The sequence below is a fragment of the Mesoplodon bidens genome (genome assembly GCF_964165515.1).
Source record: "Mesoplodon bidens genome assembly, chromosome: 1".
In the NCBI taxonomy this organism is placed as follows: Eukaryota; Metazoa; Chordata; class Mammalia; order Artiodactyla; family Ziphiidae; genus Mesoplodon; species Mesoplodon bidens.
This window is the reverse complement of record NC_138176.1, coordinates 125,309,557-125,322,819: the sequence shown is the minus strand read 5'-3', so window position 1 is coordinate 125,322,819 and position 13,263 is coordinate 125,309,557. Positions and strand designations below refer to the sequence as shown.

At 36.6% G+C, this 13,263-nt stretch overlaps 1 protein-coding gene across 1 annotated transcript in view; it reads right to left on the bottom strand.

Annotated features, from left to right (window-relative positions):
• Positions 1-13,263, bottom strand: part of LOC308627521 (transmembrane protease serine 11D-like) — a gene marked incomplete at both ends in the record, with an annotated part of 47,577 nt that overhangs the window by 16,852 nt on the left and 17,462 nt on the right. Inside the window, one exon of the mRNA XM_081253782.1 lies at positions 10,241-10,308. Coding sequence (XP_081109908.1) covers positions 10,241-10,308 — 68 coding nt within the window. The remainder of the gene's footprint in view (positions 1-10,240; positions 10,309-13,263) is intronic.

Here is a 13,263-nt window from a genome sequence, read left to right as displayed (position 1 = left end):
CCCCTTTAGCCATGTCGTCCTGAGGGAGTGGGAGGGAGGGAAGGGGGAGCAAAAGTAAAGGCCAGACCTATGGGACTGGAAGTCCTGAGGGGTGGCTGGGGGAGGGGAGGAGTTCCTACACCCAGGAGGACCCACCCATGGTTAGGGGTCCAGTGGCAATGGGGGAGACCCTGGGGGAGAGGTGTGAAGGAAGAGAAGGGAACACAGCCAGTGCTTCCCCTGTCTGCTTAGCAGCTGGGGAGCCTGTTGGGCTCCCAGGCCTAATCCTCTGCCCGCAGAGCCTCCCTCCTGCTGCACAGAGCCCAAGCCCTGCTCCTACACGCCCACCCAGGGCCTCACCTCTACACTCGGAGACCCCCTCTGAGACCCCCTCCAACGCACTGGGCCTAAACCCCACCCACACACCCTCACCCAGGGGCCTACCTCTAAACTCTGGAACCCCACACTGTGGAGGCCCTCCTTTCCACGTGCTGCTTCTCCCCTTCCACACAGGTCCTAAGCAGAGACCCCCTGTGCCCCCATGCTTGAATTTTGCCCTGCCTAGGCCCCACCCCCAGGACTTTTTCCAGCTACGTGGGTCCTGAGCCTAGGCCCCGGCCCACGCACAAACGTCACCCCCCCACCCACCTAGGTCCTGCCCCACACTGAACCCAGCCCTTGCCTAAGTTCCACCACACCTAAACTCCGCCCCCATAGCCAAGGTTTTTTTCTTTTTTTTTCTTTATTCCTCTTTTAGATTTGGGTTCTGTTTTACCTTGTTGATTCGTTGTTGTTGATTCTTTCATATTTTTATTATTCCTAATAAATATTTTATTTTTCAAACTTTATTTTATTCTTTATACTTTGCTACTGTTCTCTCCTTCTGGCTTGTATCCCCCGCCCACTTTTTGTTTCCTTTTTTCTGTTGTAGTCTTATTTTACCTTGTTTCAGTTGTTTCCATTATAGTTTTATTTTTCCTAATATATTTTTTATCTTTCTAATTTTATTTTTTATTCTTTGATATTGTACTGCTCCTTTTTCTCGTTTTTTTTTTTTTTTTTTTTTTTTTTTTTACTGTGCCACAAAGCTTGTGGGAACTTGGTTCCCAGGCCAGAGGTCAGGCCCAAGCTCCTGTGGTGGTAGCACCAAGTCCAAACCGCTGGACTAACAGAGAACCTCAGACCACAGGGAATATTAATCGGAGTGAGATCTCCCAGCGTTCCTCATCTTAGCACCAACTCCGGCTGTATCCAACTGTCTGCAAACTCCAGTTCTGGAGGTCTGAGGCCAAACAACTAGAAAAACAGGAAAACAGCACCACCCATCAAAAAAAAAAAAAAAAAGACAACATGTTACAGATTAAGGAACAAGGTAAAAACCTATAGAACAAATAAATGAAGATGAAATAGGCAACCTACCTGAAAAAGGATTCAGAGTAATGATAGTAAACATGATTCAAAATCTTGGAAACAGAATGGAGAAAATACAAGAAACATTTAATAAGGATCTAAAAGAACTAAGGGGCAAACAAGCAGTGATTAACAACACAATTACTGAAATTAAAAATTCTCTAGAAGGAATCAATAGCACAATAACTGAAGCAGAAGAATGGATAAGTGACCTGTAAGATAAAAGAGTGGAAATAACTGCTGCAGAGCAAAAAAAAAAAAAAAAAAAGAATAAAAAGAATTGAGGACAGTCTCAGAGACCTCTGGGACAACATTAAACACACTAACATTCAAATTATAGGGGTCGCAGAAGAAGAGAAAAAGGGTCTGAGAAAATATTTGAAGAGATTATAGATAAAAACTTCCCTAACATGGGAAAGGAAATAGTCAAGTCCAGGAAGTGCAGAGTCCCCATACAGGCTAAATCCAAGGAGAAACACCCTGAAAGACATATTAATCAAACTTCCAAAAATTAAATACAAAGAAAAAATATTAAGGGCAGCAAGGTTAACAGCTTATCTTTCAGAAACTCTGCAAACCAAAAGGGAGTGGCAGGACATATTTAAAGTGATGAAAGGGAAAAACAACCAAGATTACTCTCCCCAGCAAGGATCTCATTCATATCCGATGGAGAAATTAAAAACTTTACAGAGAAGCAAAACCTAAGAGAATTCAGCACCACCAAACCAGCTTTACAACAAATGCTGAAGGAACTTCTCTAGGCAGGAAACACAAGAGAAGGAAAAGACCTACAAAAACACACCCAAAACAATTAAGAAAATGGTAATAGGAACATACATATCAATAATTACCTTAAATGCAAATGGATTAAATGCTCCAACCAAAAGAAATAGACTGGCTGAATGGATACAAAAACAAGACCCATATATATGCTGTCTACAAGAGACCCACTTAACCTACGGACACATACAGACTGAGTGTGAGGGGATGGAAAAAGATATTACATGGAAATGGAAATGAAAAGAAAGCTGGAGTAGCAATTCTCATATCAGACAAAATAGACTTTAAAATAAAGACTATTACAAGAGACAAAAAGGAACACTACATAATGATCAAGGGATCAATCCAAGAAGAAGATATAACAATTGTAAATATTTATGCACCCAACATAGGAGCAGCTCAATACATAATGTAAATGCTAACAGCCATAAAAGGGGAAATCAACAGTAACACAATCATAATGGGGACTTTAACACCCCACTTTCACCAATGGAAAGATCATCCAAAATGAAAATAAAAACACAAGCTTTAAATGATACATTAAACAAGGTGGACTTAATTGATATTTAGAGGACATTCCATCCAAAAACAACAGAATACACTTTTTTCTCAAGTACTCATGGAACATTTTCCAGGATCATATCTTGGGTCACAAATCAAGCCTTGATAAATTTAAGAAAATTGAGATTGTATCAAGTATCTTTTCTGACCACAATGCTATGAGACTAGATATCAATTACAGGAAAAAAACTATAAAAAATGCAAACACATGGAGGCTAAACAATACACTACTAAATAACGTAGAGATCACTAAGAAATCAAAGAGGAAATCAAAAAATACCTAGAAACAAATGACAATGAAAACACGACTTCCCAAAACCTATGGGATGCAGCAAAGTAGTTCAAAGATAGAAGTTTTAGAGCAATACAATTGCACCTCAAGAAACAAACATCTCAAATAAACAACCTAAACTTACACTTAAAGCAATTAGAGACAGAAGAACAAAAAAACCCCAAAGTTAGCAGAAGGAAACAAATCATAAAGATCAAATTGGAAAAAAAATGAAAAAGAAATGAAGGAAACAGTAGCAAAGATCAGTCAAACAAAAAGCTGGTTCTTTGAGAAGATAAAGAGTATTGGTAAACCATTAGCCAGACTCATCAAGAAAAAAAGGAAGAAGACTCAAATCAACAGAATTAGAAATGAAAAAGGAGAAGTAACAACTGACACTGCAGAAATACAAAGGATCATGAGAGATTACTACAAGCAACTGTATGCCAATAAAATGGACAACCAGGAAGAAATGGACAAATTCTTAGAAAAGCACAACCTTCCAAGACTGAACAAGGTAGAAATAGAAAATATAAACAGACCAATCACAAGCACTGAAATTGAAATTCTGATTAAAAATCTTCCAAGAAACAAAAGCCCAGTACCAGATGGCTTCACAGGCAAATTCTATCAAACATTTAGAGAAGAGCTAACACCTATCCTTCTCAAACTCTTCAAAATATAGCAGAAGGAGGAACACTACCAAACTCATTCTACGAGGCCATTCCCCTGATACCGAAACCAGACAAAGATGTCACAAAAAAAGAAAATTCCAGGCCAGTATCTCTGATGAACATTATATGCAAAAATCCTCAACAAAATACTAGCAAAAAGAATCCAACAGCACATTAAATGGATCATACACCATGATCAAGTGGGGTTTATCCCCGGAATGCAAGGATTCTTCAATATATGCAAATCAATGTGATACACCATCTTAACAAATTGAAGTATATAAACCATATGATAATCTCAATATATGCAGATAAAGCTTTTCGCAAAATTCAACACCTATTTATGATAAAAACTCTCCAGAAAGTGGGCATAGAGGGAACTTACCTCAACATAATAAAGGCCATATAGGACAAACCCACATCAACATCATTCTCAAAGGTGAAAAACTGAAACCATTTCCTCAAAGATCAGGAACAAGACAAGGTTGCCCACTCTCACCACTGTTATTCAACATAGTTTTGGAAGTTTTAGCCACAGCAATCAGAGAAGAAAAAGAAAAGGAATCCAAATCAGAAAAGAAGAAGTAAAATCGTCACTGTTTGCAGATGACATGATACTATGCATAGAGAATCCTAAAGATGCTACCAGAAAACTACTAGAGCTAATCAATGAATTTGGTAGAGTAGCAGGATACAAAAGTAATGCACAGAAATCTCTTGCATTCCTATACACTAATGATGAAATATCTGAAAGAGAAATTAAGGAAACACTCCCATTTACCATTGCAACAAAAAGAATAAAATACCTAGGAATAAACCTACCCAAGGAGACAAAAGATCTGTATGCAGAAAACTGTAAGACACTGATGAAAAAAGGATGATACAAACAGATGGAGAGATATACCATGTTCTTGGATTGGAAGAATCAACATTGTGAAAATGACTATGCTACCAAAAGCAATTTACAGATTCAATGCAATCCCTATCAAACTACCAATGGCATTCTTCACAGAACTACAACAAAAAATTTCACAATTTGTATGGAAACACAAAAGACCCCGAAAAGCCAAAGCAATCTTTAGAAAGAAAAACGGAGCTGGAGGAATAAGGCTCCTGGACTGCATACTATACTACAAAGCTACAGTAATCAATCATACAATACTACAGTATGGTACTGGAACAAAAACAGAAATATAGATCAGTGGAGCAGGATAGAAAGCCCAGAGATAAACCCACGCACATATGCTTACCTTATTTTTGATAAAGGAGGCAAAAATATGCAATGGAGAAAAGACAGCCTCTTCAATAAGTGGTGCTGGGAAAACTGGACAGCTACATGTAAAGGAATGAAATTAGAACACTTCCTAACACCGTACACAAAAATAAACTCAAAATGGATTAAAGACCTAAATGTAAGGCCAGACTCTATTAAACTCTTAGAGGAAAACATAGGCAGAACACTCTTTGTCATAAATCATAGCAAGATCCTTTTTGACCCCACTGCTAGAGAAATGGAAATAAAAACAAAAATAAACAAGTGGGACCTAATGAAACTTAAAAGCTTTTACACAGCAAAGGAAACAATAAAGGAGATGAAAAGACAGCCCTCAGAATGGGAGACGATACTTGAAAATGAAGCAACTGACAAAGGATTAATCTCCAAAATATACAAGCAGCTCATGCAGCTCAATGTCAAAAAAAGACAACCCAATCCAAAAATGGGCAGAAGACCTAAATAGAAATTTCTCCAAAGAAGATATATAGATTACCAGCAAAGACATGAAAAGATGTTCAACATCACTAATCATTAGAGAAATGCAAATCAAAACTACAATGAGGTATCACCTCACACTGGTCAGAATGGTATCATCAAAAAGTTTGTAAACAATATATGGTGGAGAGGGTGTGGAGAAAAAGGAACACTCTTGCTCTGTTCGTGGTAATGTAAATTGATACAGCCTCTGTGGAGAACAGTATGGAAGTTCCTTAAAAAAGTAAAAACAGAACTACCATGTGACCCAGTAATCCCACTACTGGGCATATACCCTGAGAAAACCATAATTCAAACAGTGTCATGTACCACAGTGTTCATTGCAGCACTACTTACAATAGCCAGGACATGGAAGCAACCTAGGTGTCTATCGACAGATGAATGGATAAAGAAGATGTGGCACATATGTACAATGGAATATTACTCAGCCATAAAAAGAAACAAAATTGGGTTATTTGTAGTGAGATGGATGGACCCAGTCTGTCATACAGAGTGAAGTAAGTCAGAAAGAGGAAAACAAATACCGTATGCTAATACATATATATGGAATCTAAAAACAAAAAACAAAAAACAAAAAAAAAACAAAACAAAAGTTCTGAAGAACCTAGGGGCAGGACAGGAATAAAGACACAGACATAGAAAATGGACTTGAGGACATGGGGAGGGGGAAGGGTAAGCTGAGACGAAGTGAGAGAGTAACATTGACCTATATACACTACCAAATGTAAAATAGATAGCTAGTGGGAAGCAGCTGCATAACACAGGGAGATAAGGTTTGTGCTTTGTGACCAGCTACAGGGTTGGGATAGGGAGGGTGGTATGGAGATGCAAGAGGGAGGAGATATGGGGATATATGTATGCCTATAGCTGATTCGCTTTGTTATGCAGCAGAAACTAACACACCAGTGTAAAGCAATTATACTGCAATAAAAATGTTAAAAAAAAACCACCCTAAATGTAATGTGGTATATATATTGAGTTGGATCCTGAAATGGAAAAAAAGGACATTAGTGGAAGAACTGGTGAAAACGAAATAAATCAGAGTCTAATAATGTATCAATGTTAATCTCTTAGTTTTGACAAAAGTACCATAGTTATGTAAGATGTTAACATTAGGGGAAGCTAGGTGAAGTGTATGTAGAAAAGTTCTGTACTGTCTTTGGAACCTTTTTGTAAACTTAACATTATTCCAAAATAAAATGTTTACTTAAAAAATTAATAAAATGAGATTGACAGTATAATTACAGTGATTTATTTGCAGGTGTTACAAATAAGGTGGAACTAATACATCAGTAATACGTGAATAACAGTTCCAAGTTTCCTGTATTATTTGGAAGAAGGGTAGTGGGTTAAACCAGCTCTCCTTGTTTGTAATAATTTTTAAGAATAATCACTAAAATAAGATAAATGGAATGTAGAACTTGTAAATTAGTAAACGGAAAAAAGAAAATGAAGAAAATACAATCATACAAGAGAAGGCAAGATAGTAGAAAAAAGCATTAGAAAAACCAGGATGAAGAACATAAGATAATATGGAGGAAATAAAGCCAAATGTAACTGTCATCACAATAAATTGAAACTGACAACTCTCTAGTTAAAAGCAAAGATGGTCAGAATGCATTTGAAAATGTTATCTAGCTGTCTTCTTGTTTTAGGAGAAAAATTTAACCTGTAAGGTTATATGAATGTTGAAAATGAAGATAAGGTCTGTTGAAAAAAGAACCATAAGATAGTCAGTGTAGCATAATAGTATCAGATATAAGAGATTTTAAGATTGAAAGACATTAATTAGTGATAAAAAGGATTAATACCTTGTTAAAAGAAATAGTTCATGAGGCAGATATAAGAATTCTAAACATATAGGTGCTTGATAATATGTACTCAAAATATATTGAACAAGGAGAAATAGGCAAATCCATAGTGCTAGGTTTTATTTGAATGACATAATTACTAAGCTTAATTGGAAGGAACAGAATTCCTATAATTAAGTCTAATAGGAATCCAGAAACAGACTCATAGACATATGTAAACAATATACTATAGAAGTGGTATCACAAATCTGAAGGAAAATAACTCATGTAAAAAATTAAAAATCTTCCTCATGTCACACACAAACAAAACACTTGAATAGGAACAGCAAAAATTTAAAATTTATAGTCAAATACAGGAGATTTTCTTTATATACAAGAGGAGAAAGGATTTCTTAAGAGACACTTTGCAACTGATTTTCTACAACAAAAGATGCACATACAAAGTGTTAAGCTAATGCTATAGACAGGGAGAATATATTTGCAACTCAAAGTAACAAATGTTTGGTACCTCCTATAGACACAGAACTACAGATCAATAAGAAAAAGACAAATCATAGAAAAAAAACAGAAAAGATGAATATGCAATTCAAAGAAGAGGTATCTTTAGTGAAAGATAAACATGTAAATAGATACTCAAACAGGACTGTGTTTTATACTTCATTTATTTGATCTTCATAACAACTCTATCAAAGAGCCATGTACCTTCCTCTTGGGAACTGTGAGTAACAAACTCTCTTTCCAAAAGTCATCATCTCCTGATTTGTTGGCTTTACTGTACCTCAAATTTTCTATTGATGCAGTATATTTTAAAACAGAAGGGGAAGGGAAAAAAGTGGTGTGTGTGTGTGTGGATGTGTATTTCAGACAGAGGGAATAGCTTATATAAGAAGATCTTGAGGTTAGAGACAGTGAAGAACTGAAAACAGGCTAATGGGACTTGTGAGTAAAGAACCAAGTAGAGAGTAGTAAAAGACTACCCCAGAAATAGAGATGGTAGGAGAAAACCCTATATAGGAAGGTTTAGTAAACTTTGTTTTATATATATATATATATATATATATATATATATATAGAGAGAGAGAGAGAGAGAGAGAGAGAGAGGGAGGGAGAGAGAGATATCAAGAATACATATATCTGATGCACATATACATGTTTATATATGATATTTGACATAACGGTAAGGAATGGCAGTTGGAACTTTAAGCAAATACTATGTTTAGCATTTCATTTCAAAAAATCTTTCTGGTTGCTATGCAGAATGTGGAGTGGAGCAAGACTGCAGGAAAGGAGACTCATTAGGAGGCTGTTCATAGACAAGGAGAGAGATGGTTGAGGGCAGTGTGTTTGAAGTTATGGATCTTAAACATAATTAAGAAATAGAATTGTGAAGGTTAGATGGATGGATGTGTGGGTTGAGGGAGAGAGAGGAATTTAGAGAGATAACTGATATTTCTTTCTTGAGCATCTGGGTTGAAGGTGACACCATTGACAGAGGTAGGCAATACTAGAAGAGTAACATATTTGGTGGGGGAGAAATGATAGATTCTGGTCTGGACTTATTAAAGTTGAGTTGTCCAAGATAGCCATATGATGATATCAAGTACATGGCTGTGTATATTCACATCTCGAGATGAGAAGAGAGGACTGGCCCAGAGATACAACTTTAATAATAATTAGCATATAGGGGCAATGTAGCCCCTAAAAGAAGTTTCTGTGTGAACTGAGAAGATGAGAGGCTTACAGCACAGTCTGACAACATTTGAGGAAGAGAAGGAATAAGAACTAACAAAGAAAATTGAGAAGGAATAACTTGAGAGATAAAAGGAAAATCAGGGGTGTATAGGGTCATAGAAACCAAGGGATGGTACTATTTCAAAAAGGATTGAAAGGTCCAAGAAGAGGACTGATATAATTTCTTTGGAGTTTGTGATTCAGATGTCATTTTTGAACTTGGCAAGAACAACTACTATTTTGTGGTGAGGTCAGAAGCCAGACAGCAGTGAAATGAGTAGTAAGTGGGAAGTGAACAAAAGGAGAAAAAAATGCAGATTCAGTCCTACAAGTATTGCAAGCTAGTGGCTGGTACAGAGAATTTCTCAAGAAAGTACTAAGGTGAATGTGCACTGAACTGACTGAAATGCATTTTGGAAAATGCTCTTCCTATGGATTCTTCTTCTTGAACTCCTCAGCAAAACTTAACTGACCAGAGCTGTATGCTCCTGAGTACTTAACTAGGTGACTCTTCCGAGAATAAGAAAAATTAATTTTCTTGTGGTATTAGTATTTGAGAAAGACTTAGTATAATTTCTCGCCCTTCTGAAGAGCTTTTGTATATTATTTGAAGGATTGAGCAATATGGACATTTGAGACATTTATGGTAGGGTCAGTAAGGGTGGCTATTTTAGTTGATAGGGATATCACATCACATCACAAGGTTAAGTTCATATTCAACTAAGGTAAGAATGGCAAATAACTAGCTTGTGTGCTGCTACTTCTCCTATTATTAATTTATAGCAGACATGTCTGTATTTGGCCACAACATCCTTTATATTATAGCATTCCAGGCAGACAAAACCCAAAAAGCCACTTTTGGTGTTGGTTTAGTGTTCCAGTCGTGCCCAGGACCACAGCATTGCACACCTCCACAAGACATTGTTTGCTACATAGACTGGATTGTGAATAGTATCCCCTGGAGTTATATAATAGAATAAACCTGTTGCTGTACCTTTACCCAACTCTCTCTCTACCCTTTCTTCCTTTTCTCACCAAGAACTGAAGTAATATGGTTATTTACATTAGTAAGTAGATCGTATGTGACATGTTTTGTTTTTTGGCATTGGTTTTTAAACTGCCTATGATACTGTTTTCATAATATTGCAACACATTGTGTGAACGTCTCATTCATTATCTATGCTGTGAACAAAATCAAATGCACCAAGTTTTATCTATGCTTATAGATATGTTTTGTTGTAGTTCCACTCACCTCAGGCTGATAACATGAGCTCTGATGAACTGTTTTCTTAAATTTGACTCTTTGAATCCTCTAGTAATCTGTAGAAAGAAAGGAAAAAACAACCTCTCTGTAATTACTGTTCTTTCTCTGTTTCCTCTTTCTGCCCAACCTTGCAACATGGTTGTTAATGGGGAGTTGACTATGTTAATGAGGAATAGAGAGTTCAGTTTAGTTTAGTTCCATCTCAGAACACATGGGAACGATTTAGGCAGGTTAATAACCTTCTGATGCAGTGCCTGTTTCTTCATCTATTACACAAAGATGATAATCGACAGGATGCATCTTCACTAGAAGCCATTCTAAACATAGCAGATGTTTTGCTCAATGAGAGCCCACGTTACGTGATTTGGTGGCTATTGCAAAAGAGGTGGGCGCATGAGCCAACCCAGCACTAGGTGAGTCCACTGATACAATTTACAGTGTGTGATCCTGCAACAACTGTTCTTAAATGGGTAAAACCAGATTAAAATGAGTAGCAATGGAGAGCTTGATGAGAAAGAGGAAAAGAAATAAAGGGCAGTCTTTTCCTTATTGTTTCTGATTAATGCCTAAGCAACATAAGTTATTTTTAGCATCAGTTGGTATTTCCTGACCTAACTTTAACTTTCCCCCTGAATCATTGCTCATTGCCAGCAAGGATGGTCCTCTTGAGGTATAAGGTTTAGCTTCACAGTAAACTAGTAGTGATTCTGTGACTGGAACAGTTCTGCCAAGATGCAGGGTGAGATGTATTGAGCTTTCATAATGGGGAGTGGATTCTATTGGCTTGTACTGTGAGGTTGGACCAAAGTGGGGATGAACATGAAAAGGTGAAGATGGGGCAATTAAGTAGCATGTTGAACATTACATTAAGCCAGGATTTGAAGCCAATTCTTCTTCAGACTAAAGTTTATGCAATCTCTATTACACTGCATTATATCTTATTTTTTCAGTATCCATTCTTTAGGCTTATATCAGACCAACCAGTTGTGAGACAAAATAACTTTTTTTTCTTTCTAGAGGCCTTGAACATTTTTAAGAGTTATGAGGCTCTTAGTTTTTCAAAATAATTTCCTTTTTAAAAAATTCAAGAAGTACTAGTAAGTGTTAAGAAGAAAGCAAAAATCACTCAAAATTCTATGATCTAGAATGACAATGCAATCATTTGGTGAGTATTCTAGTTAACTATGTAGAAGGATAGATTTTAGTGTGTTTATTAATATGGTATATTGTAGAAGGGAGTTTAATAAACTGATTTGTGTTTAAAATTACTTGACTTTAACAGAAGTAAAAGGAACTGACCTAAAACTGAAGGAATTGCTAAAATTTAGATGTTTCTTTTAATTATATTTTAATTCATGATTTGGTATTGCATCAGCATGGGCTACACTGGACCAAAATGTTAAAAATATAATTTAACTATGACATTTTTGTTATGTGGAAAATATTGATGTAATTTAGTGAGGACTAAGGTAATAAGCAACATAAAGAAAGCAAGTTGATTAATTGGTTGATATCCATGTACAAGGATAAAAGAAGAGACCTATGGATAAGAATCCGTATTTCATAGAGTGGGTGAAAATTTTATAGTCTCTTTCATTAGAACTTATCAAATACTTGGTAGAAAATCAGTGAGCAGATGCCTGAAGAGGAAGCCAATAGGAGAGTGGAAAGTGTAGTAGATAGGGGACACAGAGAAAAGTTAGCTTGCTATGAGAACTTGAACGAATCTTTTAAACTTTCTTCCTCTCAGTTTCTTCATCTGTAAAAGGAAAACAGTCCAAAGTGTTTTTAAAAAATTGTTCTGTACACAGTTGACTACTGCAACTCCCAGAGGCTATGCATCTATTTTCAGTGACCTTTACATGTAACCTTTGGGCTTTTTCACTCCCTTCAAACTTATTATTGATTCTTGTTTAATGGGTCGGATGAGTTTGCTTTCATACTTCTTTGATTTTGTAACCTGTATTATTGACCCTTTTATTACAATGGACACAAAATCAAGTAAACAATGAAAAAAGAACTATTTTATATTTCCCTCCTGATAGAGGGTGACAGTACTATCTTTGTGTTTTTTTTTTTTTAACGTCTTTATTGGAGTATAAATGCTTTACAGTGTTGTGTTAATTTCTTCTGTGAATCAGCTATACATATACGTATATCCCCATATCTCCTCCCTCTTGTGTCTCCATCCCACCCTCCTAATCCCACCCCTCTAGGTGGTCACAAACACGGAGCTGATCTCCCTGTGTTATGCAGCTGCTTCCCACTAGCTACCTATTTTACATTTGGTAGTGTATATATGTCCATGCCACTCTCTCACTTCATCCCAGCTTACCCTTCCCCCTTCCCATGTCCTCAAGTCCATTCTCTACATCTGCGTCTTTATTCCTGTCCTGCCCCTAGGTTCTTCTGAACCTTTTTTTTTTTTTTTTTTTTTTAGATTCCATGTATATGTGTTAGCATACAGTAATTGTTTTTCTCTTTCTGACTTACTTCACTCTGTGTAACAGACTCTGGGTCCATCCAACTCACTACAAATAACTCAATTTCATTTCTTTTTATGGCTGAGTAATATTCTACTATACATATGTGCCACACCTTCTTTATCCATTCATCTGTTGATGGACACTTAGGTTGCTTCCGTGTCCTGGCTATTGTAAGTAGTGCTGCAATGAACATTGTGGTATATGACTCTTTTTGAATTATGGTTTTCTCAGAGTATATGCCCAGTAGTGGGATTGCTGGGTCATAAGGTAGTTCTATTTTTAGCTTTTTAAGGAACCTCCATACTGTTCTCCATAGTGGCTGTATCAATTTACATTCCCACCAACAGTGCAAGAGGTTTCCCTTTTCTCCACACCTTCTCCAACATTTACTGTGTGTAGAGTTTTCGATGATGGCCATTCTGACTGGTGTGAGGTGATACCTCATTGTAGTTTTTTTTGTTATTTTTTTTTAAGAAGATGTTGGGGGTAGGAGTTTATTGATTAATTTATTATTTTTGCTGTGTT